Below are 27272 nucleotides of genomic sequence, written 5' to 3'. Positions count from 1 at the left end.
TATAAATAGACAAAATAAACAAATTAAAAAACAGATAATAGAAACAAATTATAAACAGACAAAATAAACAAATCGTGTAGTGGTTTGTTTTACTGGTTTTAATTTGTATAGTAATTGGTATAGTACTGGCCCCTGCTCCAGGCCATTTGAGGGCGCTAGAGAATGTCTTTATGTCTAGCATTAACACTGTTAATCTGAGAGGAGAAGAAGGAGGGTAGTAAATCCAGTCTATTGTTGTGATTAAGTTTGCTGGTTATTGCAGCAGCTCTGCGCGGCTGTTTATCATCACCATGACCAACATGCAGTCCCTCAGCATCTTCCTGACGGAGCGCTTAATGCTGGCAGCGCAGGAAATTTTCAAAGCAGTGGAAGTTACCGTTACTGAATACCACGACGAGATTTCCCGCTCCAGACAAGAAAACGAGCTGCTGAAAAGCAGACTGCTGGAGGCAGGTATCCCGTTTTATCCAGGTGAGTCTGCTGTCTTTCATTTCCACCCTTACTTTAACCCGTTTCGAGCTGAGTAGCGTATGTTTCTGGCTCACTCCAAAATGGCGACACGGACACTATATAGGTGCACTACGTAGGGTATGGAAGAAAGGCCTCTACACCATATGTAGGGCATTAGCCAATAAGAAAGGATTTGGGATTCAGCCAGAGACTGTTAGCTGTTTAGCTAATAAGGGGGCAGCGCATAGTGTAAACACAGGACATAGACAAAACGTAATGGAATAAATACATTCATCTGTCTGTTTCTGTATACATTAGCCGTGACATTAAAACTACCTGACTAGTTTTGTAAAAGCTCCTGCTGCTAAAACAGCTCAGAGGCATGGACTCCACAAGACCTCTCAAGGTGTGCTGTGGTATTTGGCACTAAGACGTTAGCAGTAGATCCTTTAAGTCCTGGGGCCTCCATGGATCACTTCTGTTTGTCCAACACATTCCATAGATTGAGATCTGGGGAATTTGGAGCCATTTTTTCCCCCATGTTTCTCAATCCATTCCCTGTACAGTTTTTCAGTTTTGCATAGCTGCTGATAGAAATGACTGCTGTGTATAATGTTTAGGTAGGTGGTATGTGTCAAAGTAACATCCACATGAAAGCCAGGACAGAAAGTTTCCCAGCAGAGCGTTTCCTACTGGATCCCTCCGGCATGCCTTCTTCCCATATTGCATCCTGGTGACATTTCTTCTTAGCCGGCCATCCACAAAAGAAAATATAATTCATCAGACCAGGTCACCTTCTTCCATCACTCTGCTCCAGTCGTCCAATTATCACAGTCTGACCCTTGTCAAAGTCACTCAGATCTTTACGCTTGCCCATTTTTCCTGCTTCCAACACATCAACTTCAAGAACTGACTTCACATGCTGCCTAATATATCCCACTGTTGTGAGAAAATCAACTTCACTTCACCTCTCACTGGTTTCAGTGTTATGGCTCATGTGTACATATATACACAGATCAGGTATAACATTATGAGCACTGACAGGTGAGGTAAATAAGACTGATTTATCTCCTCATCATGACGCCTGTTAGCGGGTGGGATATATTAGGCAGCAAGTGAACATTTTGTCCTCAATGTTGATGTGTTAGAAGCAGGAAAAATGGGCAAGTGTAAAGATTTGAGCGAGTTTGACAAGGGACAGATTGTGATGGCTAGACGACTGGATCAGAGCATCTGCAAAACTGCAGCTCTTGTGGGGTGTGCCTGGTCTGCAGTGGTCAGTATCTATCACAAGTGGTCGAAGGAAAGAAAAGTGGTGAACCGGCGACAGGGTCATGGGCGACCAGGACTCGTTGATGGACATGAGAAGCGAAGGCTGGCCCGTGTGATCGGATCCAACAGATGAGCTACTGTTGCTCAAATTGCTGATGAAGTTGATGCTGGTTCTGATAGAAAGGTGCCAGAATACACAGTGCATGACAGGGCACAATATTAGGTGGTCATAATGTTATGCCTAATCGGTGTACATATGGTGTACAATCATATAGCTGACTAGACAAAGAGGTAAATGAAAGTGGGGTCACAGTACAGGACCTTTTTTATTAATTTCCTATGCCTGTCTGCTTTTCCCCTCACAGCCAGTAGTATAATTTTACTTAAACAAATGTTGACCATGTTATATATCAGCTTTTTATAATATTTCTCTAACGTTGAATTTCTCTGTTTCAGAATTACAGCCGGGTCTGTCCGTCTTCCATGGAGAACCCTGTGTTGGATCTGAGAGAGGAGATCCAGGTGAGAAGATTCATGTGAAGCAAGAACCAAGTGTTTCAAGGGAAGAGCATCGAGTTCCACCTCCTCAAACAAGCGCGCCTGAAGAGCCCGTTTCCCCAAGTGTATGTCTAGATGATGAACAGAGAATTGAAGACATGCTACACCCACAGATGACGGACAGCAGCCCGAGTCCTTTACTCCAGGCTCATCAGTGTATGCAGATTAAAGAAGAAAGCGATGAATGCAAGTCTGGTTTGGGAGCAGAGATTTTCTGCACATCACAGAGCAGTACTTCTGATGAACTGAGCAGCGCTGTTGCTTCCAATCACACGAGTGGGCTTGAGACTGAACTGGACAGACTTTCCTCAATGCATAATGCCTCAGAGGTAAGTGACCTCAATTTGCGATCTTTTAAGGAAGAAAAGATCTAGGTGCATCTGGCACTGGCTAGGTGCATCTACCTTATACCATATTTGTAGGCATACAGTTAATATTGAAACCAAGATGATTTGTTGCGTGTGAGTGAAATGCAATGAAACAGGGAATTACCTTCACTTCTGACTGACCAAAGTGACCTTGTTTATTATCATTTGTACTGAAGAGAGAAGTTTAATAGCAGTGCCACGAAGGTCTTGCTTTTCAGTGTGAAATGTTTTCTGTCATTGCTGACAAGCCTTAACCCTTTAATGTTCTGTGTACCCTTTTGGTAGCCCACGTTTTGAGTCACTATATTTCATTAACGAATTTTTTTTAACTTAACCCAAGCTGATTGGGCCATCTCCTCCACTTGGTTTAGATATGTTATGCTAAAAAAATCACTAGATGTCACTGTTTCTTCAAGTGATGTGCCATTTCATTTCACCTCCAAACAAGAAGCGCAAAAGAGAAAATTTGATTTTGACAAGTTGTTGCGGAATTTCCAAAGGTAAGCATATTTTTTTTTACCATATCATAATTATGTAGTTTGATGCAACAAAAAGATGTTATACATTTCAAAGAATTTTTTAAAAACGCGCTTGACCGAACGGTTGAATTGTTGAATTGAATTGTTATAGTAAAAGTAGAGAAGCTAGTTAGAAGCTAGCGAATGTAATTAAAATGTATTATTATTTACTATGAAATAAAAGCAATTTCTGATCTCTCATCGTTGTTAAAATTAATATTTTATGATATTACATCATCTACATATACTGAAATAATTTCATTCGATTTTTACTTTTTAAAAACATATCATGTGATTCATTATATAATATATACTACTGCTAATACTACTAATACCATAGTAGCAATGACATGTGTTCAGGTACCAACACTAACAGCATGTGGTTTGTAATTTTGATCTTTTTTCTGTTTTACAAATAATAGATGGACACTAAAACATTCTATGGTGCAAAGCCACGCACTTCTCTGGCCCTTATACCAGAAAATCCTGAAGACTCTGATGCTGATCTGAGTGATGATGACGACCAAATAGATGACCCTGATTATCAGCCCACACCTACAGAAGAGTCTGAGGACACTTCTGTCGGTTCCATGGATGAGGGGGAGGCTCCCTCAACAAGCTCATCTTCTAGACCACCACCCCAAAAGCAGAGGAGAAAAGGGAAAAACAATCTAAAAACAGTTTCATTGGTGGAACAAGTGGACATTACTGACCCTTGTTCACCCTCAGGCACAAAAAAGGCACTAGAAGAATCTGGAAGTATAAAGACATTGAGGCATTCCATGTTCCTGCTTCAAGATTTGAACCCCCTGATGCTATTATGCCCCTTGCATTACTTCAAAATGCTCTTTACTGATGAGATGATTGAACATATTGCTGAATATAGCAATCTGTACTCTGCCCAGGAGAGAGGGGATCCTATCAAGACCAGCCATGGAGAGATTGAAGATTTCTTGGCAGTGCTACTTTTCATGGGTGTTTTCAACTTCTCAGCCATGAAGGACTACTGGCACCTTGAATCACATTTCAACGTGATAGCTGATATCATGCCAAGGGCAAGAAACAAGCTGTTACGTCGGTTCATTCAATTCAATGATAATCAGCGGTGCGATGGCAGTCCAGACCGATTTTACAATATCCGCCCTCTTTTTGAAATGCTTCGTAAGCAGTGTCTCCATGGTATGGTACCATGAGGTCATGGTACCATACAAAGGCACAAGAGCTGGCTGGCTCTTTCTGCCAGTATATTGCCAGCAAGCCAGACAAGTGGGGATTTAAAATTTTCTGCCGGGCCAGTTCATCTGGCATCATTCACGACCTCCTGCTCTATCAAGGTGTGTCCACATTTCTCAACATTGCCCTAACTAAGCTGGAGGAGGCGCTACCTCTAGGGGCCAAACTGGTGACAACATTATGCAAAACCATAACACTGCCACAGCTTTCAGTTGTCATTTTTGACAACTACTTCACCAGTTTTGACTTGGTCCAGAACCTGCATGCAAACCTGGGTGTCAAGTGCATTGGCACAGTCCAACCAAACCACATGGGTGGAGCTCCCTTGAAGACAAGACAAAGAGCTGATGAAGGAAGGACGTGGAGCTTTTGACTACAGGTCTGCTGAGGGGGTGATCGCAGTCAAATGGTTTGACAACAAATGTGTCAGCCTTCTGCGCAATGCCTGTGGGATCATGCCTCTTTCATCTGTCAAACAGTGGAGCAAGGAAAACAAAACAAATATTGCTGTCACGTGTCCATCACTCATCGCTGTGTACAATCAGCATATGAGAGGGATTGATCTTTCAGACATGCTGATACACATGTACAAGACCCCAGTCAAGTGAAGGTGATGGTACTTTCCCCTATTTGGATACATTCTTGACTTGTGCATCTCAAATGCCTGGCTACAGAAAGGACTGTGGCCTATTGAATGAAAAGCAATGTCTCTCAAAAGGTTCCGCCTGGCAGTTGCACACAGTTTGGCACAAGTCAACAAGACAACATCCAAAGTCGGCCGACCATTGTCCTCCTCTCCACCACAGACGTCTCAGAGGAAACACTACATCCCAAGACCCTCACAACCACAACCAGATGTGCGTTATGACAACTGTGGGCATTTGCCATTTCACTCCGAGAAGCAGGGGCGGTGCAACCTCTGTCCAAAGGGTGTGTCCAGATGGAAATGCCAAAAATGCAATGTTTTCCTCTGTTTGAATGCAAAGCAGGAATGCTTTTCCGCATACCATCAGAAATAGAGTGGATTTAGTGGCAAAATAAAAATGTGCAAGTGCGATTAGCCAAACAAAAAGTCTACTGTTGTATGATCAGCCCAAAAAATGGTGTGCTGTTGTACTGCTAAAAATATGTGCAGGTTCAATTCATTTCTTGAACAATTAGCATTTTATTTGTCTTTTAACAAACATTTTTGGTTTTTGTAGAAGTATTTACACTAGTATTTACCATTAAGGGACTTTGCAACCATTTGGTATAAGCCTATATTTAAATAATTATGGGGTCTGTTAAAAAAATAGTTATATATTGTTGTTATTATTGAAACAAGTAAATAAAAAATGCAAAGAAAACATTTTTTTCCATTCCTTTTTTTCTTGTTGCCGACGCCTAAAGGGTTGGGTCTCAGAGTGAAAAGCAGACAGCAACATGGATTACTTTTTATTGTTGGTGAAATTCACTTTTGACACGCTTTCATCGTTTTGTTCTTGAAAAGTAATCACTTGCTGATCTGTTGTCCACTCAAGTGATAAAGCAATGGAAGATCAATGCACTGAATGTATTGCATCTAAGTGTCTACTAAAAGACTACTGCAATTTAGAGTCACTAAAAAAGCAGACGTATCACATTTCATGTTTTTCTCCTAGCATGATTGCTTTTCTGTCTGGCATGAAATCTTCTCCATGTGCCATTGCCAGGACTTAGAAGGATGTGATCTTTTCTGTTTGGCTTCTTTCAGTAAAAAAGCACTAAAATAAGCTTGATCTGTGGGTCTATATTCATACATTTCTTCAAAAGTAGATGTACATGATAGGATTACGTACCAAAAAGTAAACAGTATCGACCAAGTACATAGTTGAGAATGGTACAAAGCTAAAGCCAGAATTGACCTTTGCTATAGAATAGAATGTTGCCTGTTTAAACATTACTGTGTGTTGATTTTGAGGTATGTTTTGCACTCTGTATGTGGCCAAGTCTTCCAGGAAGAGGCAACCAGCTTTTGTCCCACTGTTTTGCACAATTGATCAGTCGATCAATCTTAACAAGACACTGAACCACCATCAGCAAAGCAATTACCCTATTCTGATTCATATTTTACGATGGTTGTTTTTCCGAAAAGTTGCACATTCTGATCGTAACAAAATTCGAATGGTTCTAACGTCATGAAAGTGGAGTTTTTGAAACTTGAATTAAGCCACAAGAGTCAAATAAACAAACAGAGATGTTTCCCTCTCATATACTAGCCTACCCACTGTGTGGAAGACTACACTCTTGGGCCTTATTACTGGCTAATTTTCAAGGTTTTTAAGTCATGTTATAACACAGCACACACCTATAAGCTGGAGAATTATATGACCCTCATTATGGGGTAAATTGTGACCATAAAGAGATGCACCTGGTCAGCATGCAGTGATCCACTGGAAATTAAGGCAGAGCCAGTTTGTGCCAAGAAATATTTCACTACCAGCAGTCTGAATAAAAGACAAGCTGTGTCCAAGGATTCATTCTGTTGCCAAATTCTGACTCTACTATCTGCATGTCCAGTTTTGGTGATCCAGTACCCACTGTGTCCTGTTCTTGGCAGACAGGAGAGGTCTTCTGCTGTTATTTCACCTATGCTTCAAGGTTCAATGTGCTGTGTCTTCTGAGATGCTTTTCCGCTCAACACAGTAGTAGAGAGTCATTTTATTTGAGTTACTCTCAGCTTTTTATTATTATCTCAAACCAGTCTTCCTGTCCCCCCCTGATCTTTCATCAACACAGTATTTCTGTCCATGGATCTGCTTCTCTCTAGAGCGTTTTTCTTTTTCTCCACCATTCTGTGCAAACTATACCAACTGTTGTGTATGAAAAAGCCAGGAGATCAGCAGCTTCTTAATCTCTCAAACCAGCCTGTCTGGCACCAACAACCATGCCACAGTCAACGTCAACGTGATCACATATTTCCCCATTCTGGTGTTTGATGTGTGAACATTAACTGAAGCTCTTGACCTGTTTCTGCATGGCTCATGCACTGCGTTGCACTTTGGATAAGTGATTAGCTGATTGGATAATTGCATGAAAATATAGGTGTTTGTAATGTGGATGGTGTGTGTATGTGCCATCTTTAATTTTTCCAGTGAAACTATCGTGTGGTGTGACAGTGTCTTGGATTTTTGACCAGTTTTTTCATATGTGAATAAAATGTGTGTGAAAACATCATCTGGTACTACTATCAAGAAAAGGCCATTTTGAGACTTTTCATATTGAACACAATTCAATGGCAGGAAGTGACATCACACAGCAACATGCCAAGGATCTTCTCTAGAAGGTTTGTAAGACTTTGTCAAATTTAGAATATTTTTCTATGTAGCTATGTAAGCCCATCATGAGGTATGACCTCAAAAAAACAAACAAACAATGAAAATCAAATTGTATCTGTAAACCTCTCTCTCTCTTTTTTTTTGTTTTTTTAGAATAGAAATTTCACTTGGTACTTTGAATCCTGTTTTCAGATTTATCATTACTACACCTGATAAATTTCACTGACCTCAAAAAACCTCATGCGGTGTGACCAATATCTGTGACAGTCGTTTTTTTTTCCCCATTGGATTTTTCTGTGGTTTTATACACAAATCATAACATTACTTACAGTTCTACAGCTTAATATGACTCTTAATATTATCTTATTGTCCTGCTATTAATATGAGGATAAACATTTTTTGTTTTCCGTCTGTAAATCTGTTTTATTAAGAATGCATGCATTAATCTTTTATAACCTGTTTTCTAGATGCCACTAAGTAGCAAAGAAAAACGTGCACATCACAGGCAGAGGGTTAACTCGGACCCTAAAGCAAGAGCCGAGTATCTTGCTAAAAGGAAAGAAAGGTATGAAGCGTGTTAAAAAGAAAGCATTCTGTTATGTTAATGATGCCCAGTTTTATTTCTTTGAAGTTTAAAGTGCTCATATTCTATATTGATATTTTATTCCCGCTAGCGTCCTATGTATATATCTAATCCATTAATCTGTATTTAATCTTTATTTAATACATGTTCAATCTGTTAATCCATTAGTTTTAAAGACATGCTTTCTTTAAGGCTGCTATGTATTAAATAGCATCTGCTCTGATTGGCTGCCCTGTATTGCAGTTTATTAAGCAAAACTTCAAAACTTTCAAAACTTCAGCATGAGTGGAAGTTAATATTTATAGGGCTGTTTTTGTAGCATCGTTTCCATATACACCGATCAGGTATAACATTATGAGCAGTGACAGGTGAAGTGAATAACACTGATGATGTCCTCATCATGGCATCTGTTAATGGGTGGGATATATTAGGCAGCAAGTGAACATTTTTTCTTCATAGCTGATGTTAGAAGCAGGAAAAATGGGCAAGCGTAAGGATTTGTGCGAGTTTGGCAACGGCCAAATTGTGATGGCTAGATGACTGGGTCAGAGCATCTCCAAAACTACAGCTCTTGTGGGGTGTTCCCGGTCTGCAGTGGTCATGGGCAACAGGGTCATGGGCGGCCAAGGCTCACTGATGCACTTGGGGAGTGAAGGCTGCTTAAATTGCTGAAGTTAATGCTGGTTCTGATAGAAAGGTGTCCGAATACACGGTGCATGACGGGTCAGGGCTGTTTTGGCAGCAAAAGGGGGACCAACACAATATTTAGGTGGGTGGTCATAATGTTATGCCTGGTCGGTGTATATAAGCAGTAGGGTTTGTGTGTGAAAGAAATTTTGAGAATTTTCACAAACATATAATGAAAATTTGGCTTTCCTTGACATGGGCACTTTAAATTTCTCTTCTTAGGCATATCACATCCTATCTTCTATTTAAATTGTCTGCTTACTTTCTAATGCATATCCCACCATTCTACACTATTGTTTTAGTTATCAGAGAAGGAAACAGCTGGGAAAGATTAAATATATAAAGTCATCTGACCTGCCAAAGACCGAGAGGAAGAAACAGAGAGCGCAATGGAGGGCTGCATCCAAAAATTACAGGCAGAGAAAAAAGATAGCTGAGGCAGTGTTCAATGTTCTGCCTCTATCCATGGAGTTCACTTCACCAGTCCTGGAAGATGTAGATGTAAACCGCACAGCACAAGAGCACTCAGCCAATACAGCTCAAGCTTTTGCAGACTCTTTACATCTAAAGGAGGCATTTAGTCTACTTCACTGGTGTCCTCCAGCCCGCAGAGCAAGCAGACCAGAGAGCAAGCAGCTTGAAAAACTTTAACTAGGAAAACAGTCCACTTGAAGGAAACATCAAGTGACCTGTCTTCATGAGCTATGTTGCAAGTCCCGGATCATCATCTGTGATGGCCTTCCACCTGGTTCTTAAAGTTTTACAGTGTGGTAGAAAGAACTGGTTCATTTGGCTGAAGTCTCATTTTTCTACACATTATGACCAAAAGTTTGTGGACGTGTCCTTAAAACATTACACCATCACACCCATATCTGGGACTAACCCCACATTGTTCCCACAAAGTTGGAAGCATACAATTATGCAGAATGCAAATACTGTGCACTGTGCACTCTACAGTCTAGTGTATGCATTGTGGAAGGGTACTATACTATCATCTTAAATGGAACACAAACCTTTTTTACTTAGCTGTTTCCCAGATGATGGCAAAAGATGTCAAACGCACGTAATCCAACTCTGCTAGCTTTTGCAGTATGCAACGACTTTTTATAATTTTTATAATCTTATTATATTTTTATAACTTTTTATAATTATATAATATAATTTATTTACAATAAAAAATAAATGACAAAGTGGCCTAATTTAAGAAATTTTTTAAATGTCTTTTCTACCTTAGTGACATCGGCTATATTCATCCAGCTTCAGCATTTTTTTCTCCTACCTCGTGGTAGCTCCGCCCACCTGCTGCGAGTGTTGAGTGCATTAAGGCTACGTCTACATTAATCCGGATAAATTTGAAAACAGATTATCGCTTTCAGTCGTTTCCCAAAAGTCGGTCATCCACACTGAAACGTCTGAAAAGGCTTACGTCCCTGTACTGCACATAAGTAAAATGAAGACGAGAAAACAGCAATTTCAGATTGATCCACTTTGGAGAGCTTTTTTCGTTTCGAAAGATACGTTTTCGTTGACTAAAAGTGTGGACGGATAGAAAAGTGTGTGAACATGGCCTAAGTGTTCTATTGTTTTGTTTTTTTCTGTTTGAATAACTGCATCATCCGGGGAACCTGAAATGCAGTACACACAATATTTATACTACACAATGGTGTTGAAAAGTGCACAAGCATGCAATTTGGGACACAACTTTTATATGCTATGGCTTTACAGTTTCCCTTCACTGGAACTAAGTGGCCCAAAGCAATGCCCCCATGCACAAATTGATTGAAGTGAAGATCTTCACTGTGAAGAGTGTCTTCACAATGCCCTGACCTCAACCCCACTGAATAGCATTGGAATGAACTGGGACACTGACTGCACCTCAAACCTCACCTACGTTCAGTGCTGTTGGAGCTGAATGGCCAGAAATTCCCAGCAGAAGTTTGTAACTTATTATAAATGCAAATGTAAGCTCAATCTTGAATGGAATGTTCAGAAAGCACATACATATGTTATGTCAGGTGTCCACAAACATTTGATCATATTGTGTACTTTGGTGAAGATCTTAAATTTCAGAATCAGAGCCAACAACCTTGTTCTTCTGTAGTGCTTGGCTGCAGTTAAACATGCTGTGATTCAGATTCTATTGAATTTGATGAAATTTAATGAAAAGTTCACACAGTAGGTCTCCTTTATCAAGCTGGTATATGACCAAGTTTATTTGCGAATAATTGGTAGTTGCGCCTCCACAAGAAATAAGGACCACAAAAACATTTGTACCCTATGTGAGACCTTAAGTTTGTGTACAATTTTGTTTAAGCAGGCTCATTAATATAAAACATCAGTTTTCATCTTGAGGAGTAATAACGTACATGTATATGTAAGCCAAACTGAACAAAATATTTAGACCAGATTTACAAAAGTAGCAGCCAAACCATGCTAAAGGTTTTTAAGCTATTTATAATTGACCGCATGTTATGCCAAACAAAACTGTCCAGCTTTCAATAACCCCAAAAAGTCGTACTGGTCTCTAAATATCTGTTGCCTCCTAAGAACCTCAAATGCTAACTCTTGCAGTATCCTGTAATGTCAATCAACCATCATATGAGCTACACAAATCTGTTCCTCTCCAGCTTGATAAATGAAGCACACAATTTTTTTAAACATGCATTCCACTTATTCTAAACCATTTTTAAAAAATGTCTTGTTAATGTTTTATAAAAATGTTATATGAAAATTAAAAGTTAATAAATCTGGTTTATTCTGCCGTATGGAAATGATTGTGTATTTGATAATTTTTTACCATGCATGATCATTTGATATGTCTCTGTGACCCATCATGTGAAGCAACCAATAATGGCAATAGTATTATGGCAATAGTTTTAAAATGTTGTATCAAAAAGTTATATTCTGAGATATATTAATACAGTAATCTCCCTCTATATCGCGGTTCATATATTGCGGTATATCGCGGATTTTTATTTGGAACATAACAAAAAAAATTTTTTTGTTGATTTTCCTTGTATATCGCAGTATCCGCAAACCTTATAGTGAATAGTTTTTATGTTGAAATAAGGTAATTTATTAATAAAAATATAATTATAAATTACAAAATATAAACATTAATTAAAATAAAGTAAAATGTTTAATATATGAACATTTTGTCCTCAAAGTTGATGTGTTAGAAGCAGGAAAAATGGGCAAGCGTAAAGATTTGAGCGAGTTTGACAAGGGTCAGATTGTGATGGCTAGACGACTGGATCAGAGCATCTCCAAAACTGCAGGTCTTGTGGGGTGTTCCCGGTCTGCAGTGGTCAGTATCTATCAAAAGTGGTGGAAGGGAGGAACAGTGGTCATGGGTGGCCAAGGGTCATTAATGCATGTGCGGAGCGAAGGCTGGCCTGTGTGGTCCGCTTCAACAGAGGAGCTACTGTTGCTCAGTTTGCTGAAGACGTTAATGCTGGTTCTGATAGAAAAGTGTCAGAATACATATTGCATCGCAACTTGTTGCGTATGGAGCTGCATAGCCACAGACCAGTCAGGGTGCGCATGCTGACCCCTGTGCACTGCTGAAGGCAGCAACAATGGGCACTTGAGCATCAGAACTGGACCACGGAGCAATGGAAGAAGGTGGCCTGGTCTGATGAATCATGTTTTCTTTTACATCACATGGATGGCCGGGTGCGTGTGCGTCGCTTACCAGGGGAACACATGGCACCAGGATGCACTTTGGGAAGAAGGCAAGCCGGATGAAGCAGTGTCATACTTTGGGCAATGTTCTGCTGGGAAACCTTGGGTCCTGCCATCCATGTGGATGTTACTTATGACATGTACCACCTACCTAAGCATTGTTGCAGACCATGTACACCCTTTTATGGAAACGGTATTCCCTGATGGCTGTGGCCTCTTTCAGCAGGATAATGCGCTATGCCACAAAGCAATTTAGTATTCAAAATTTTACTTTAAGAGCATACTGGTTTACATTAAAAATACTGTCTAGAACACTGTGTATAGGTGTCATTTGTAATCCAGATAAATCTGATGACTTTTAAGGGGTTGAATACTTTTGCAAGGCACTGAAAATATTTTAAATTATTACATGTGATTGTTTATTTAAACACTGTGTTAAAAAAGAAAACATCAACGCATGCCGCTTTTTTTTTTCATTTTGGTAGTAGTTTAAAAAAGAGAGAAGCCTGAACTGAAGTGAATATTTTCAGCAACAAGAAATGCTATGCCTCAAGCGAGTTATTTTTTTCCCCTTGATTTATTCCACAGTTTATATCAGTTAACCCTCCAGAGCAAATCTTTGTGTTGAAGGCTTTAACTGATGACTGTAAATGACTGTCCAATTGATTGCCGTAACATTTGTGTTGTTTATGAAGCATGCAAATCATGAACATGATATAATTGATTAGCTGTGGAGATTTTGGTGGCAGGGCAAGAGGATTTTCAGACTAATGACGGATGTGGGTCTACATTACAAGCCTGAACCGTCAAGACCAACAAGACCAGATTTGGGCAAAAATCCAAATTGAGCAACAAGGATTGTTTTGTGTGTAATTTCACCTGGATCGTTTGAAAGGAGTATTGTTGTACAAAGACATGTCCAAACAAATGTAGGAATGATGCTGGGATATAGTTTTAGCCTAGTTTTAATATTAAATTTACTTAAGAGATAATGGATGGATAATTGCGTAACTTTTAGGAGGAGGATGAGGAGGGGAACTTTTATTCTTCTTCCTGTCAGTGGTTTCACATTGGTTAGTATTTGACAGATATAATACAGAGAAAGCATGAACGAAAATGAAAAGGAAAAGCTTTCCTTAACCTAAAGTCAGTTAATATGTAAATGGTTGCAACCTTCTCTGTGTGGAGATTTGCTTTTGGAGTAAAATGAGCTTTAATCTACAAACCTAAGGTGTATTTTGGTAGAGATTTGGTACAGTGGACCAAACTTGTGTCCATTCTGGGTGTATTATCTCTCATATGTCTACAATACTACATACTAGCTCCTCATGGTTAACCAGGTATTCAAATCCCCATGAGCATTCCTAGTTTGAAGATGAGCGCAAATAAAAAATACCACTTGGATTTACCCTAGTCACATTTGCTTGTGCATCCTCAGGTTGTCATGGTAATGATGAAGGTAGGAGTATTAGGTGATTAAGAGTAGAATGTACAACATCGACATGATGGTTTTTAAAGATTATTACGTTATCGACCTAACCTAGAATGTTCTCAATTACTTTCTATGTCCTGGAGAACTACTGGAAAATACAAATGAGATCTGTACAAATGAATTTGTAAAAAAAAATGGCATGTATGTGAAATTTGATAAAGTCAGATTAGAAAATATTTGGTAATCTGAAGCCAGTGGCTGTCTGATTATGGTCCTTAAAGTGTACATAATTTTTGCTGTAATGTCTCTTTTCATGTTCCATTACTCCATAATGTCTACTTGTACTATTACTACTACTACTACTATTACTACAACCACTTACTTCTACTTTTATACCTACTACAACTATTATATCTTCTACTTGTACTATTACCAATACTACTTGCACTACTACCACTTCTACTACTATTACAACTTCTACTTGTACAATTTTTAGTACTAGTCCTACTACTATAACCACTTTTACTTGTACTAGTACTACTTCTACAACTACTACATCTTCTACTTGTACTATTACTAGTACTACTTCTACTACAATCGCAACCACTTTTACTTGTACTACTAATAGTAGTTATACTTCTACTTGTACTATTACACCTACTATTACTACTACTACTACTTCTACTACATCTTCTACTTATACTATTACTTCTGCTACTTCCACCACTTCTACTTGAAAAGGTGGAAGGTGGCTTAAAGTGGCCCAAAATACTAATCACCTCTATTTCCTGTTGTCTCTTCTGACAATGTTTCTGAAACACATTATTTCATCTTTTTTTTTCCCCCAGTAGTTGTTATCATAGCTTTGGCTTGTCAATGAAAATCCTAATAATTCTGCCATTTATTCTCTCTCTCTCACTACAGCTTCCATTAACAAGCAGAGTGAAGGCTGGTCAACCTAAAAGATGTGTTAATTACAATCCAGCAGAGCACCATAAAGTACTCCAAAGAAGAGAAAGGTGAGTTTTAAGACATTTTGTACTTGAAACCCTTTAACTGTCCACTTGTTTATATTCGGATTATACATTAGGAGAAGGAATCTGGCGAATATTGTTTTGGTATGAAGATGTTATTGACGTACAACAGCAGGCTAAGAAAGTTTACATTATACAGATTTTTTTTGGTTTGTTTTTGGATTAATTTCTGATGGTCTGATCAAACAGCAGTGCCCATGCCACAGAATTAAGAGCAAGATACTGTTAAAAGCTAGTGTGGAGAACCAAGCCATAACCCCTGTTCATTTTCATTGGTTGACATCAAGTAACACGGTATTTAAAACTGTTATTAAAACTATTAAAAAATCTATTAAAAAATATTATGATATTCTTCTTCTGTATGCCATTGATGATGCTGATACCCCTGTCACAGTGCTGACTCTACATTACTATTTTACAGTTTTGAAGACTTTGTCACATACGTAAAGGCGCATATCCCAGCTTGTTAGGAAGCTGGGGCCAGAGCACAGGGTCAGCTGTGATAGAGTTCCTCTAAGGCAGACAGGGCTCAAGGGCCCAAAAGTGGCAGCTTTCACAGTTCAGGGGCTTAAACCTTTGACCTCCTGATCAGTAACCCAGAGCCTCAACCATGGAGCCTGTGCTGCCCAGTGTATAGCACTAATGATTCACAGAACAGTAAGCCCTAGCAACTATAACCACTAAACAAGGGATTATAGCTTCTGTTTCTTTATTTTATTTGTATAATTTCCAGCAAAATTGCTCATTTCTTATAATTACTACATATGTTATGTGACCATAAACTTCAGCATGATGATATTTAGATAAGCTTCAATAAATGCAGTGATGCTATACTGTAAAAATCCTATTTTGTTTGAAGCATGGCATTCAAAAACATTCTGAGTCCATAATATACACTACATGGCCAAAAGCATGTGGACAGCTGACCATCACAACCATACATGATTGCCAAATATCCAATTACAAAACCATAGTGTTAATGGATGTGGTCCCTTAAACAAGTGTGAATTTCCAGTTTTTCTGGCAGAAGTTTGGGAAAGACACAAATATGAGTGTGATGGTCCGGTGTCCACAATATTTTGGCTATATAGTATAGAATTTCAAGTTAATTTGATTGGTTGATTTTTTTTCCCATGCTAGTAAAGAATAGGAATTTTGGTGTTTGTGCATTTTACTTTCTCTTTATTTTTTTTAGATTTGAAATACTCAAACACTTTTTACAATATGAAGTAACCCTTTAATATATTAATACACCAATCAGCCATAACATTATGAGCACTGACAGGTGACTTGAATAAGACTGATTGTCTCTTCATCATGGCACCTGTTAGTTGGTGGGATATATTAGGCAGCAGGTGAATATTTTGTACTGAAAGTTGATGTTTTAGAAGCAGGAAAATTGGCAAGTGTAAGGATTTGAGCGAGTTCGACAAGGGCCAAATTGTGATGGCTAGACGACTGGATCAGAGCATCTCCGAAACTGCAGCTCTTTTGGGGTGTTCCCGGTCTGCAGTGGTCAGTATCTAGCGGCGTATGGGGCTGCATAGCCGTAGACTAGTCATGGTGCCCATGCTGACCCCAGTGTATCACCAAAAGCAGCAACAATGGAATAAGGTCTGATCTGATGAATCACATTTTCTTTTAAATCACGTGGATGGCCGGGTGTGTGTGCCAAAATCCTCTTTCAGCAGGATAATGCACCGTGCCCCAAAGCGAAAATGGATCAGGAATGGTTTGATGAGCACAACAATGAGTTTAAGGTGTTAACTTGGCCTCCAAATTCCCCAGATCTCAATCCAATCGAGCATCTGTGGGATATGCTGAACAAACAAGTCCGCTCCATGCAGACCCCACCTCTCAACTTAGAGGACTTAAAGGATCTGCTGCTAACATCTTGGTGCCAGATACCACAGCACACCTTCAGGGATCTAGTGGAGTCCATGCCTCAACGGGTCAGGGCTGGTTTTGCAGCATAATCTTATGGCTGATTGGTGTGTAAAGTTGTTCATGAAAATGTGAAAAGTCTTAGACTTTTCTATCTCAAAAAATGACAATAATAAAAGGAAACAACTAACAAGACCAATTTGTTTATTTTTTCATATTTTCGATAATACATTTTCTGCCAGTCTTTATCACAAGTTGAGAGAGAGAGAGAGAGAGAGAGAGAGAGAGGAAAGATGGTGCAAAAAGTTTGCAGCTTCTTAGAGAAATAGACTTTATATTTATTTAGTAATGGTCAGCACTGCCATGTTCTCCTGTGCCTTTGATAGAGGTTGTGTATAATGAAGCTATGAACACCTTGGGAGTGGGAACAGAGGTAGCGACAGCAGTGAATTACACGACCAACAAGTTTTGGTGCAGTCTGCATTCCCTGTGCTGGGAAATGGAGGGTACTGTATGATTTGGGGGAGTTCAGAGAGTTGTCAAATCCTCCTACATTTTTGAGCAGTTATAGCAGGACACAAAAAAGATGGAAAAACTGATGGGTAGATGACAGTAGATGGAAATGCATCATAATCTGTAAAAATCAAAGGTTGCTACCCGATTATACACCAAGACTAATGAAACTGTTACCATAAAAATTTTTTTTTAAGCATCCGTACATCTTACATAACTATAACATTTTACTATTGCTTGACAGATTGCTTCAAGTCACAGACATAGGTAAATATGACAATTAGGGAGTTAAACACAATAAATTTCTTATAATAACTTTCTCTCTGAATGGAAGGTTTTAGGATGAGTTGTTTGCCTTCCAAACTGTTACTGAAATAAAAAAAAGTGGTTGTTTTTACCCTTTTCTTCATTGGATTGGAACTATATATTGTCAAAGCAAGACAAATGGACAAATTTTAATTGACTATACCCATTGCACCATTTCTAGAGCATTTCTTTTTTTCCTGATCATTTCCTTTCCAATTAATAACCATTTCCTCGATTGCAAAATACTCCTAGAGAAACGCCATGCTCATGGTGTAGGGTGGGGTAAGTGCTTGTAGCTTTATTCAGCAAAATGAAAGTCTCGCTCATTAGAATTCCTATAAAATTTGTGTCAGGTTTGTGCCAGACATGGGGCTACTTTTTCTCCCTTGATAAAAGGGAACATTTTGTTCACCAAATATTTTGATGCTTATTCTAGTGAAGTTATTGTAGTTTATTTTTGTATTTTCAGAATCTAATACATTGGGGGTGAATGGTATCTAGTAGACATGCAGTTTGACCCCTGTCTCATTATATTCAGAACAGAATACAGTATCATGTCTGGAACCTCCTCACTTTAATGTAGCGGAGAACTTTAACACATTTTTCCTGGAGTCTGACAGCAAACTTAACTGGATTTTGTGCCATAATTGCTCTTAAGAAACCTTTTCCTAGATGAAATATCATATGTAGCTTAGTTTCAAATCCAGTGACTATATTATGCTTCACAAAGCTCAGAGGTGGTTCATGGAGTTCAAATGTTTGATTTGCTGTCCAAAAAAAACCTACCAGAAATACAATAGCCAAGTATAAAGATTCTAAGGCTTGTGATATGAAATGTATAGAATAATTGTTAGATACTCTGTGAGCTGTGACTGAGACTAATCCAGGCCATGATTATGGGGAGGTTGTCAATGGGCTTCAACATTCAGGTAACTGTTCCCTTAGAATCAGCATGACTGAGCCTCTTTGGGGATTAGTGCTTGGGCCCTAAAGATCGCAACCATGTTGCTGAATACAACCAAAAAATTCTTTCATTTCATTCAGTCTAGCCTAACTGGAACTGGGAAGCATGATTAAACACTAAATAACAAAAAGAGTGGAAGTTAAAGGGGTTATCATGTGCCTGTTAGAACAGTGTTTATCACATGTCCGAAAATGTGTTTATGCAATTCTCTCTTTCGCTCAATTTCAATTTTAGATATTCTATGATAAGAGCTCGTGGAATTGGCAAACTACCAAAAGTTGGAAGAGAAAGAAAAACGGAGCCGAGGATAGAAAATCAGAGAGCGTGTAGGAAAAAGGAGAGACTCCCAGAAGTAATGATGTTGGATGAAGAACAATGCATGCCAAGACGTAAGCACAATTCATCTCTCATATACATCTATACACAATTATTGGCATAACGTGTGATACGTTATATGTAAATTGACTTTTTTTTTTTTTTTTTTTTTATTTTGCCTTTTCTTTTGTGCTATAATTTAGAGTTATGCTTAAGCACAGGGAGCTTGAATGAGAGGAACGTTCAACCTGGCCACAAATCTTCTGCAGTTTACCAAAGCGAACCCGAAGCTAATCTGTGCGTGGTGTGCGGGAGGAGTTTCAGCTCTCGAGGACTGTTGAAAGTTCACCTGAGAGTTCATTCAGGAGAGAGACCGTATCACTGTCCCTACTGCGATAAAAACTTCAGGCAATCCAGTCATCTTAGTGTGCATATTAGGATCCATACAGGAGAAAAGCCTTACAGCTGTCTTTCCTGTGGGAAGAGGTTCAGTGATCGAAGTGCATGCAACAGACATGTTAAGGCTCATCTCGAAAATGCTGAACTTGGCCATCCGATTCAATAATTCAGTTTTTTTTTTTTTTTTTTTTCCTCATATTTTGCCTCTTTCTGTGATTATAGAAAAGTTTTATTTTTAGAGGGTTTTTTTTTTTTTTACCCTACTTGAAACTTTTAATATATTCCACAAAAATAAACATTAGACACTGTATGGCCTAAAGCAGGATGTTTATACTTTTAAAAATAATTACTACAAAGATGCTAGCAAGGCTAACAGAAATACTAAAGGGGATTAGCATGGGCTGTATTCCGTAAGACTTGAAAACGGGTCTTATTTGTTTTTATCTTTTTTTAGCCATTTGGATCACTGTCTTTTATATAACATAATGTACATTTAAAAACACTGTATGTTTCGTCTTAGGTAAATGTTAAACACTTTAGTCTTCCTGAGTTTCTGATGAAAAATGTTGATGTTGTAGCACTGTTATTGTTCCATTTCTCAAGAATCTGACTTGTCAAATATTTGTAAAGCTGCTGTTTTTTTTAACTAACATTATTCGCAAAAATACACTTTGTAAACAGTGTTCTTTTGTCATTTTACTGTTGCCTGTTTTGACGTTTGATGAGTTCAATATACTCAACAGTATACACATTTACAAAAGTCGGGGGATCTAAAGAGCTTTGCCGTGCTTATAGATATTAAAATGCACAGCATGACTTGTTTAAATTTGTGATTAAGAGTTAGTTACACTCCAATCCAATTTAAAGGAGAATATTCGATGAGAAGAAAATTGAACATTTATAAAGCAACACATGGGTGAACTTTGAATTTGGCTAAAATGAATGACTGGAAATGGAATCACATTGAGGTGGAAAATAGCACTTTAACAGTATCTTAAAAAAAAAAAAATCCTAGGAATTGTAATGAGCGAGAGCAATTTTCATTTTTTTCCCCCCATATAAACGAATTCCTAAAACAGTGTTTCCAGTTTTGCCATTACATCAAGTTAAGTATGTATAAATTAAAGCTGGAGCTAGACACTATGTCTTTAAAACTGATCAAACAATTATATATTAAAGGGTTTTAAACACTTATTTCTAGCACCTTCTGTTCCAAAATAAGTTTTAGAGGACCAATTTATATATTTCTTTATAGCAGTATACTGAGTTTGTCACTCTTCTCATTTCAGGCTGTATAAATGGAGGATGTTCCAATGTATTACAGATAACGAACTGAAAGAAAAAAAAAAAAAGTCCTGATTTATTTACAGAGAGTTTGGATTATTTTGCCTCAAACTTTCACCATGCTAAAGTTTCATTTCAGTTCTATTTTATCATACAGTATGTGAAACAGTCATGACCTGTCTGTAGATACACATAGCTCAACTATATATAAAGATTAACACTTGAACTGCTCATAAAAATTCCCTCATACATATTAAATTCAAGCGCTAATAGATACCCTCTGGGACAAGACTCAGGCTGCTCAGACAAGACGGTGGCTTAGCTTAAAAATACTCAAGGATCTTGTTTTATAGCAAAACATTAGAATTAATACATAACACATTTCCAAGACAACTGTGTAGTCAACTGTGTGTCTATGATGTACTAGACACACATTACAGGAAGTTCTTATATCCTAAAATTATTATAGTTTTATTTTTAATTGCAATTCTCCCCACCAAACAAATTGATTTGAGATTGAGACAGAAAGTGAAGATTAATATAATTGCTAATATTCCTTCCCAACATGCACACAAACAAATAAAAGCTTCATATTCTGAGCACCAAATAAGCCTTAACATCTACCTTCTAAAATATATATTTAATAAAATAAATATGAAAGGCTCCATTGTATATCCTGAATAAAAAAAACATTCCCAACTAGGGAAAGGACAACCCTGGTGCACTCTTCTGTAGTTGTCAAGAATATCAGCCCTCCAGCTGCTCTGGGAAATGCTGACCAGTATACAGGTGAAAGCTAAATAAATAAATACTGGAGATCTATTTCAGGAGATCTGTCAGAAACGTGTACCAGTGAGGCAACAGAGGAATAGCTAGACTGTTTATAGTTGTTTTCAAAGTTGCCACTAGCTATCTCCATATTTAAAAACCAGCTAGCCCAGATCAAATACCTTCCATCACACTCAGGCACCGTGCACAACGAGTGTCTCCTGTGTTTGAATACATATTTAATCAATCCCTGGGTCAGTGACCTGCTCCTGCCTGCCTCAAGACCTCTGCAAACATCTTGGTTGCTAAGAAACCAAAGATCATAAAAAGATGCTTTAATATTGGGAGGTATAAATCCCTTTACATTCCTCCACAGATACTATGGACATGGATTTTGTCTACCATACAGTGATATTTTGTTTGATCCATGCATTGTACTGGTCCCGGTGTATAAGCAGCTATTCTTGCAAACTAAACCTTTAGCACTTGATAGGGTCTGGACCTTTTTACTATTCACTAAACCTGACTAAAAAGGCCTACTTTAACAGGAGAAAGTCATTTGAGTGACCTCACAACTGACCATTCACTGAGTTTTCCAACCAGTCAGCAAACTTGTGAGAATGTTGTGTTAGCTAGTCACCAACTCCAAATAAATGATTAAAGAGATCAGATTGCAGCCTTTAAGATCCTGAAGGGAATGTGAACACACCTGGTCAATAAATTTGATGGTAAATCTTGATATTGTTCAAGAAATCCAACATTTTATCCAATTATGAAATTATATCAACTTCCATCCTTACTCTTGGGCATAGATTGCTAATTGCTTGTTTTCCATCTTCTCTCTGGAGATGCACCATCATGGCCAATTCCAACAGACTGACTTGGTTAATGGAATTGAAATGTACACACAAATTTCTCTACTTTAAATGCTTTTGCTGACCTACTGGTTTAATTCCACAGTGCACTGCATTTTGTAAATGTAGGCCAAGACAAAAATTTACAAGATTCATTACCAGCTACTACAGCAGTGTTATAGAAAGTGGCAAGAACACTGAGATGATTAAATAGTAGGTTTTTATGTGCTGACACTTGAAGTTCTGGCAGGATGGACTGTTTATCAAACAGCAAAAAAAAAAAAAAAAGAAAACGTCTTGATTCTCCATCTCTCAATCATTTCTTTCTTGGAGTCAAAATGGAGTCTCTGTTAATCAGTCTTTCTCATTCTCTTCCCCATACACTTTAGAGGCCTTCAGAAAACTGGAAATGCTGTCTTTAGTCACCCTGGGAGCCTCTTCTAGTACTCTAAATGTATCACATCTATCTAACAGTAGATAATACACATATAGTTACACTGTCTATTAACCTTTTGCTGGCTGACACATAACATTTATGTGCTCTGTCTCGAGTATATAATGAGGTACCCCAACATGATCTGGTCATTCAATACCCTTTTCTGTTTCATTCCAATAGCCCATTTCAAATTATCCTTCCTGTCAAGAGCCCATTAGTTAAACTATCCACAGATAGAGTGATATACTCAATAAAATGACATTCTCTACATTCACACAGTGTGGGGATTCTCCTTCAGGAATACAAGCATATCTCAAGCATGGAAACTCCAGGTCTGCTGCAGTTGTTTTGTGCTGCTACATGCCCAGGCAGCTGTCAACAATCCTGGCTCATTTCATCACTGCACACCATTCACCATGAAGTGCCTGCACTGTAGTTTGGCACACCAAATCAGTATGTGAAGAATCCCCTTGTGTCTGCTTGTTCTAGCATGCATAGCTTGCAGCAGGTTGCCATGCCATGCCTAATCCAACCCCAAAGCAATGAGCAGGAATGATCGGCATAATACCTGTATGCTGCTGCTCAAAAGATTTTAGAGAAGTATGATGAGGATGAGGATGAAGGTGTATTTCCTTCTTTCTGTGGAAAATAAGTCTAAAGACTCCTCATTATATCACACTGCCCAAATGGCAACCCCCAAAACACTGGAGACTATGGAAGAGAGTTGACTTGCAGGATGTTCAAAAGCTTTCAGCAACAAAACTGGTCCCTGGGGTTGACTATGAAGGGAAAAGACTGCCCAGGAAGCAGTGGCATGGGTGGATATGTCTTTCATCAACAAAACACCCATTCAAGGTCTTTCCACATGTCCCTGATGCAACCCATCAAAGATGCTTAAAACTCATACAGTATGCCTCACCTCGCCCTAAAAGCAGATCATTTTTGCCTGAGTATTCATCTACTTGTTCTGCATTTGCCCAAGACAGATCTAAGCAGATCTACAGAGGTACCCCACATACCTCAGCAGGACCTTCCACACCTTCACATGGTAAGGAAGTAGTTGTTAACCTGAGGATGTTTCTTTGTTGCAGGACTGCCAGGTTACACCATACTTTCTCTCTTTGTCAGCAGTTGAGATGAAGCAACATTCAGCTTGCTTGTTGGCAGACAGAATCCAAGCCCTGGGTTGGGCGTAGGTGTTGTAATTAAAAAGAACAAGAGAATGCGAATCACACCCAATTTACTTGCTGATTCCACTAATAACTAATAACACAAAAAGATGCCTTTTTTAAGTTGTTTTTTTTCTTTACAAACCAAGCACATGTTTCAAGATGAAAGTAAACATAAAAATGCCACCTCAAAGAGCTTTAGCCCCAATCAATTGAACAATGATCCATCTGTTCTTACTACTATCTTGGCATGCACTCGGTCTACAGGCACGCCCTGTGTAAGAATGAATGGGTGCGTCCAGTGGCAAAGCTGCTGTCTCTGTTGCTTAATTTAATCTTACTTGACCTGTGCATTATTTTTTTAGAAGAGTATTAATTGGTAATTGTTACTAGATCTGTGTATGTCTTTTAAGTGTTTGAAATGATAAATTACTTTAAACATACTCATGACATTAGCAAGCAAACAAGCTAATTCTTAATTATCAACGTAATATAATTAACCTATAGAAAAACCGTTTAATGCTTGAATGTTGATACATATATAAATACAAAGCAGTTTCTGCCTGCTAGTAGGTGACATAGTTAATGTTAGCAATTAGTATTATCAGGGGCACATTTTACCACAGCAAGTTTGATGTTGCATTCTTGTATGCTAAAGGCAGCACCTTTTATTAATGCAGTATATGGAGGGGAACAGTTTTCAGCCTGCAGTAAGAGATACCCTGGATTCCTTCTTTTTTTTCTTTCAGCCATTGTCTGCTTTACTCTGACTAGCTTTGTTTGACTAGGGAAACAACGGATTCATGTAACCTTGATGTGACTAAACAAAGATGTAAGAGCTACACACACTCGGTGCTGCACACACACATGCAACCCCATCTCAACGTAAAGGTACTACAAAGTAGTGCAACTGGTATTGCTTAGGAGGGATACAAAGGTACTATCACTCAATCACATGACTAGGCATAATGTAAGAAAGAAATGGTGCTACACACACAAACACACAGTGGTCAGTTATGCTTCATGGCTTTAATTTGCATCAATAATAATGATGATATTATTATAATATATAACAATTACATTAAGATAACAGACATGAAAGGACAGAATCCTCATGATCATCCAATCAGTTGAAGAGATGTGGGTTGAATTTGAGACTATTGCTTGAAAAAAGCATCTCGTTTAAGCAGTTCATGATGTGAAGAAAAGGGCACGGTGAAAAACATAGACCCATTTGAATTGCTGATGAGTTTGACCTCATTTGTAGATCAGAAATTGTGGTGCTTGATTAAGGGCTGAAATACCATGTTTGTATCCTGTTCAACTAATGTTTATTGACTGTCTCTGCTTATAGCCATTCATTAACCCAGAGGCTTGTGGATGAAGAAAGAGGGCAGCTGGTGCATAAGCCCAGGCGAAAACACTGTAACAGACACTGGCCTTGCAGCACGGTCGACAGCCACCTACAGTCTCTGGACAAGAATCAGTGCCAGCTGTGTGGAAAGATTTTCCGGCGAGTTTCTGATGTCAGGATACATGAGAGGGTCCATTCCGGAGAGAGGCCGTACCACTGCCAATTTTGTGGCAACAAATTCAAACAGCAAGGCCATCTTCAGACTCACATTAGGATTCATACGGGAGAGAAACCATTCAAATGTCCGAAATGTGGGCGACGTTTTAAAGACCAGAGTGTGAAGAACAAGCATGTAAAGCGGTGTAAAGTTCACACTGTAAAAGTGATGGACAACTGCTAGAGGGGTTTATACTTGTATCTTTTTGTTCTAACATTTTGTTATTTTAATATTGCAAACAGTGGCCAACTTTTCATGACTTTTATATTGTAAAGCTCTGTCTTGTATTTATCACAAATAGAAACAAGAAATTCACTATATCCTGTTAATGTCATTAGTACACATTCTGTGGTGTATAATTCAGTAAATAAACAGTTGCCATATTTACTGCTGTCTCGTAAATATACTACTATATTCTGTATTGCATCATTGTTTTTCTTTCAATTTCCTTTTTAGGTTATTTTAGTTCAAGCCCCCTTTTTCTAAACTGCCTTATTTCCATTGCTATAAAACATGCCTCAATACACCTACTGTAATTACAATAATAATTGCAGTTAATAATTATATGCAATAATTATGATATTAACACTATAATAAAAATAAGAATTTCCTTTTAAAGGAATTCATGAGCTTCTCCGCAGTGTCTTCTAATAAACACAAGGGGGCAGACATATTACAGCATTTGTGTTCTACATGCCAGTGATATTTTCCCCCCCATTAGGCATGCGACAAGGCTTTGCAAAACAGTATTCTTCCTTCCATTAAAAGATACATATGTGTGTGTTTGAGTGTGTGTGTGGATAGATAGATAGATAGATAGATAGATAGATAGATAGATAGATAGATAGATAGATAGATAGATAGATAGATAGATAGATAGATCAGTTGGATTTTTATTGACATTCCTCAATATATCATGGATTTATTTTAGAACTATGATGCAACACATGACAATGCTGTAGTAAATGCATGAAAGTGTGAGACCCAAAAAAAATAATACAATAAACAAGCATGAAAAGGCAGGCTGACAAAACAGTATTGGATGGAAGAAAACAGTACAAACTATTGCCTGTAAACTGATGCCTACCCTATGCAGTAGGTAGGGCAAAAAGTATAGCGTTAGGTCAGTAATGAAAAGTTTTAAACCTTGCATTATATAAACCTTACTCAAACTACACTGGGGGTAAAATGCAGAAGAATGCATAATGTTACACAACACACAGTATACAGTATACCTATACAAGCAACAAAAGGTGATAGAATTTAATGCCTCAGTGTAGGTGTTTACAGTGCTCACATTTTTGCTTCTGGTGGTTGCAGGCATTTATTGATGCTTGCACACATTCCTTATATCTGCCTGAGTCAGTCCTGATTTTGTAATTATTCAGCATACTGTTTATTTTTCAACCTGTTGCATAGCAGTGAAGTTGTCATTTTCATTTCTCATACCGTTTGTTTGTACTGAGTCTGCTCTCAGTGCTGTTTGAGCCTGAAGGGTTTTTTCAAGCACATGGAAGTATAAACAACATTTGTGTCCTGAGTACAGTGCCTTGTAATGAATTCACACCAATTCAGCCATTGACTCGAAGCTGACCCCCTAAAAGAGCGCTGCAGTGCCGGGAAAGTGACTATATGGTTCACTAATGGGCTAGGGAAGTGAAAGAAAAAGCTTGCTAATGATACATCTGTCTTTG

At 38.3% G+C, this 27272-nt stretch overlaps 1 protein-coding gene across 3 annotated transcripts; it reads left to right on the top strand.

Moving 5' to 3' along the window:
* The first annotated feature begins 184 nt into the window (after positions 1-184).
* Positions 185-25965, top strand: si:ch211-86h15.1 (uncharacterized protein LOC558435 homolog). 3 transcript variants are annotated; one of them, XM_058373786.1, is made up of 5 exons: positions 185-471; positions 2179-2609; positions 15006-15100; positions 19017-19171; positions 19301-20179. In XM_058373786.1, exons 1-5 carry the CDS (start codon positions 291-293, stop codon positions 19660-19662), a joined length of 1224 nt encoding a protein of 407 aa, XP_058229769.1. In that variant the 5' UTR covers positions 185-290; the 3' UTR covers positions 19663-20179. The 3 variants fall into 3 exon arrangements, with proteins under 3 accessions (XP_058229769.1, XP_058229770.1, XP_058229771.1); XM_058373787.1 differs by lacking the exons at positions 19017-19171; positions 19301-20179 and adding an exon at positions 25362-25965; XM_058373788.1 differs by lacking the exons at positions 15006-15100; positions 19017-19171; positions 19301-20179 and adding exons at positions 8163-8260; positions 9268-11831.
* The last annotated feature ends 1307 nt before the right edge of the window (positions 25966-27272 follow it).

This window comes from Hemibagrus wyckioides, linkage group LG21, assembly GCF_019097595.1.
Source record: "Hemibagrus wyckioides isolate EC202008001 linkage group LG21, SWU_Hwy_1.0, whole genome shotgun sequence".
In the NCBI taxonomy this organism is placed as follows: domain Eukaryota; kingdom Metazoa; phylum Chordata; class Actinopteri; order Siluriformes; family Bagridae; genus Hemibagrus; species Hemibagrus wyckioides.
The sequence above is the reverse complement of the archived record's forward strand: the minus strand, read 5'-3'. Positions and strand labels throughout refer to the sequence as shown.